The following is a 4,327-nucleotide window of genomic DNA, read 5'->3' on the forward strand; positions in this document are numbered from 1 at the left end:
TACTGAGGCAGAGAAAGAAGAGGGCAAAGGAAGAAACGGAGCGAGAGAAATCGACGGTCAGGTCAAACAGTACACCTTCATAGCAATCGCTGTAATAAAACGCTCTCCTATATCATTTTCCAAAACTCGCGATGAGGTTCGTATGTCACACAATAAGCATCATCGCCAGTAGTAATCATCGAGGCCTCCAGGTGGAATGTCACGTACACATCTCCGCCAATCAACGTGCGACTCTGTTTGTTAGCGGAGAATAACTGGAACAACAGGCTGCCGGGTCGCACAATTTTTTTCCCCACGCGAGTTCCGGAATACAGCCAATCAGCGCACTCCATTCACTCGACTTCCTCGAAGCAACAATGAAAAATGAAACAAATGTCACCTTATCCTTACCACTAACCCTAACACTAGATTTAAACCGACTCACACGCTTATATACAAACGCATCGTACAAAACACTATCTATGGTGTATCCGGAACTCTCGTGGGAAAAATAACTCCGCTCCCGGGGCGAAGTGTGGGATGCGAAGAAGCACAGGTGCGCACCCGCGGGTGGAAATCGTATCGTGCCAATCAAACAACAAACAACAAACCTACCCACCTTATCATCCCTCCCCCCTTGTAACAATACTAGGTTGCGGCGTATTGTATCATCATTGTATCATATTGTATTATCAACGTGTATTATCAAATTGTATCATATCGTATTATCAAACAACAAACAACAAACCTACCCCCTTTGTAACAATACTAGGTTGCGGCGTACGTAACCGCACTGCCATGGATGCAATCAAGAGCTTATAATACTAGTAATAATACCATACTTATAATATGAGATATTATAAGCTCTTGATGCAATAATACTAGTTCGTGTCGTACATAACACCCCCATCAAAAATACTAGTTTGCATCACACATAAGGTTATGCACCCTCCATACAATACCACGGCACAATACTACAGTTTGTATTGTTCATAAGGGTAGAATACTATCGTTTGTACCGTTCATAACAGTAGAATACTAATGTCTTCATTGTACATATAATAGTACACTACTAATAGTCGTATCGTACATAAGGCTGATAAGGGTACAATACTACAGTTTGTATTGTTCATAACTGTCCAATACTAATGATTGTATTGTGATGACGGCACTATACTATAGTTTGCATTGTGCATAAGGGTACAATACTATAGCTTGTATTGTACATAACGGTACAATACTTTAGTTCGTATTGTACATAAAGGTGCTATGCTATAGTTTGCATTGTGCATAAGGGTACAATACTATGGTTTCTATCGTACACAACGGTGTAATATGCTAGTAGTGTACATGGCGGCAGCGGGCGCAGCACACACAGCGGGCTGCGGGCGCACACCTCACCTGCCCGTAATCGCCGCGCGTTTACGGACTTTACCTTCGCCGGTTACAATCCGTCTTATTCATCAATTTCTAAACAAGAGAAGCCCTATCGCTAAGCTTGCATCCGCCTACCCTGAGCGCAGCGCGCCGACGTCGCCCCGCGCTACTCGCGTTTAGGGGCGTCGCCGCGTCAGGGTACGTCGGCCTGAGCGTGCTCACAAACACCCGGAACCCCTCGGCTGCTACAGTGAGCCACATGGCGAAATCGATAAGTTGGCAGGCGGCCAATTATTTGTGTTCTCCCTCCCCCTCCCCACCGTCGGCCGCATTCTCTCCCGTAAGCGGAACACGAAGGAGAAACCCATCACGGCGCATTATTACCCGCGCCATCCTAATCTATTTCCTCAGGTACGACTGCGCGCCGACGGCAGGCAACCCCGTAGGCCCGCGCGCTGAGGCTCCCGACGATGGATCGCGTCCGCCGACCGCTGCGAGTATCATCATTACCCTCCGCACGCAGGCAGGCAGACAGGCGAGCGCGCATGCACCAACAGCCACCGGCACATCCTCTCGCGCACGAGAGAGAGAGAGAGAAAGAGCGAGCGAGCGAGCGAGCGAACGAGAGAGAGAGAGAGAGAGAGAGAGAGAGAGCGGTGACCGGTTGCGCTGCCGAGCCCCGTCACGTGCCATTCATTGAGTGATCAGAGCGCAGAGAGAGAGAGAGAGACGCTAGCGCGCAGGGCTGAGCGCAGTGAGCGAGGCAAGCTAGAGAGAGACGGAGAGCGGCAGTGAGTGAGAGGCAGCGGCGGAAAGTGAACGATAGGGAGAGCGAGGGAGGAAGACACACGAGAAAGGAACTTCTGTGAGTGAGCCAGCGCGAAGGAAGGTGTCTGTGATACTCGGCGTGCAAGAACCTCTACCTGCGTGTGTGTGCGTGTGTCAGAGACAGAAAGAGAGAGGGAGGGAGACACAGAAAGGGAGAGGAAGAAGAAGAGAGAGAGTGCGCGCGCGAGCAAGCGACAGAGAGCGCCGCCGTCAGCGACAGAGAGCGCCGCCGTCAGCGACAGGGAGCGCCGCCGTCAGCGACAGGGAGCGCCACCGTCAGCGACAGAGAGCGCCGCCGTCAGCGACAGAGAGCGCCGCCGTCAGCGACAGGGAGCGCCGCCGTCAGCGACAGGGAGCGCCACCGTCAGCGACAGAGAGCGCCGCCGTCAGCGATAGAGAGCGCCGCCGTCAGCGACAGAGAGCGCTGCCGTCAGCGACAGGGAGCGCCACCGTCAGCGACAGAGAGCGCCGCCGTCAGCGACAGAGAGCGCCGCCGTCAGCGACAGAGAGCGCCACCGTCAGCGACCCCTGCGCCTCGTCACCACGCCGACGCACGAGTGAATGCTGTGCTGCGACCCGCGTCGCGACAAAGAGGGCGCCGCCGACGCCACCGCCATGGCGACCAACGCCGCCACCGCCCCCGCCGACCGCTCCGACTGGATGTCGCAGCTTCCTGCGCACCTCCACAAGGTGGCGTTGAACGGGCTCGCGATGCCGGGCAGCCACGACTCTCTCACCTACACGCTGCAGCGCGGCTCCGACCTCGGGCCCGACCTCGCGCCGGCGATCCGCGACTTTGTCGCCGCGATGGGCAAGATGGGCCGCGACGTCGTCTACAACTGGTCGGTGACGCAGTCGCTCGGCGTCTCCGAGCAGCTCGCCGCCGGGGTGCGCTACTTCGACCTGCGCGTGGCGGCGCGGGCGGGGCGCGGCGACGACGAGCTGTTCGCCGTGCACGGCCTGTACGGCGGCGACGTGCGCACGCCGCTCGCCGACATCCGCCGCCTTGCCTCGACGCGCACCCGCGCGAGGTCGTCTTCCTCGACTTCAGCCACTTTCTACGAACGCTCACGGGCCGGCGCAGGCACGCGCGCCTGCTCGCGCACCTCGCACGCGACGTCGCGACGCCTTCGCCCCGCGGGCGACGCCGCCCGCCCAGCGACCGGCCCTCCATCCCCCCCCTCGCCCCCCCCGCCCCCCCCCCCCCCCCCCCCCCCCCCCCCCCCCTCCGCGATGTGGGACGCGCGGCGGCAGTCGTCGGTCTTCTACCACGCGGCGTGCGCGTGCGAGCACGCCCGACGCCGTGTGGCCGGGCGAGGCGGCGCCGTCGCCGTGGCCCGACGTCACCAAGCTCGAGAAGCTGATGACGGCGCTGAGCGACGCGTACGCGCGCGGCCGCGCCGACTCGTCCTTCTACTGCACGCAGGGCGTGCTGACGCCCGACGGCGCCGCCATCTTCGCGCACCTGACGAGCAACCTCAAGGACGCGTTTGCGGCCAAGGTCAACCCGGCGATGGCGTCGTGGCTCGCCGACAAGAGAGCGTCGCCGACGCACATCAACTTCGTGATGACGGACTTTGTCGACCTCGGCGGCGTCATCGATGCGACCCTCGCGCTCAACCACAAGTAGACGCGCGGGGGTCGAGGGGTCGAAGGTCGGCGTGACCCCGCCCCGCCGCACACCCAGACTCTAGAGCGCTAGCGTGAACGTTGCGACCTCGACGCGATCCCGGGTCTCGACACGACCTCGGGTCTCGACCTCAATGCGACCCCGGGTCTCGACCTTGGCACGACCCCGGGTCTCGACCTCGACGCGACCCCAGGTCTCGACCTCGACGCCACCCCGGGGTCTCAACCTAGGAGCGACCTCGGATCTCGGCCACAACGCGACCCCAGGGTCTCGACCTCGATGCGACCCCGGGTCTTGAACTCGACGCGACCTGGGTCTCGACCTCGACGCGACCCCGGGTCTCGACCTCGACGCGACCCCGGGTCTCGACCTCGACGCGACCCCGGGTCTCGACCTCAACGCGACCCTGGGTCTCGACCTCAACGCGACCCCGGGTCTCGATTTCAACGCGACCCCGGGTCTCGACCAATCGCAATCGTGGAAGTGGGCGTCCTGTAGCGACCTACATGCGTC

At 59.6% G+C, this 4,327-nt stretch overlaps 1 protein-coding gene across 1 annotated transcript in view; it reads left to right on the plus strand.

Annotated features, from left to right (window-relative positions):
* Positions 1-2,884, plus strand: part of LOC106811206 (RNA-binding protein 25-like) — a 12,752-nt gene extending 9,868 nt beyond the window's left edge. The window contains exons 2-3 of the mRNA XM_014814759.1: positions 1,768-2,012; positions 2,183-2,884. Coding sequence (XP_014670245.1) covers positions 1,827-2,012; positions 2,183-2,884 — 888 coding nt within the window. The 5' untranslated portion in view covers positions 1,768-1,826. The remainder of the gene's footprint in view (positions 1-1,767; positions 2,013-2,182) is intronic.
* Positions 2,885-4,327: the final 1,443 nt, after the last annotated feature.

This window comes from Priapulus caudatus, unplaced genomic scaffold (assembly GCF_000485595.1).
Source record: "Priapulus caudatus unplaced genomic scaffold, Priapulus_caudatus-5.0.1 Scaffold514, whole genome shotgun sequence".
Lineage (NCBI taxonomy): Eukaryota > Metazoa > Priapulida > Priapulimorpha > Priapulimorphida > Priapulidae > Priapulus > Priapulus caudatus.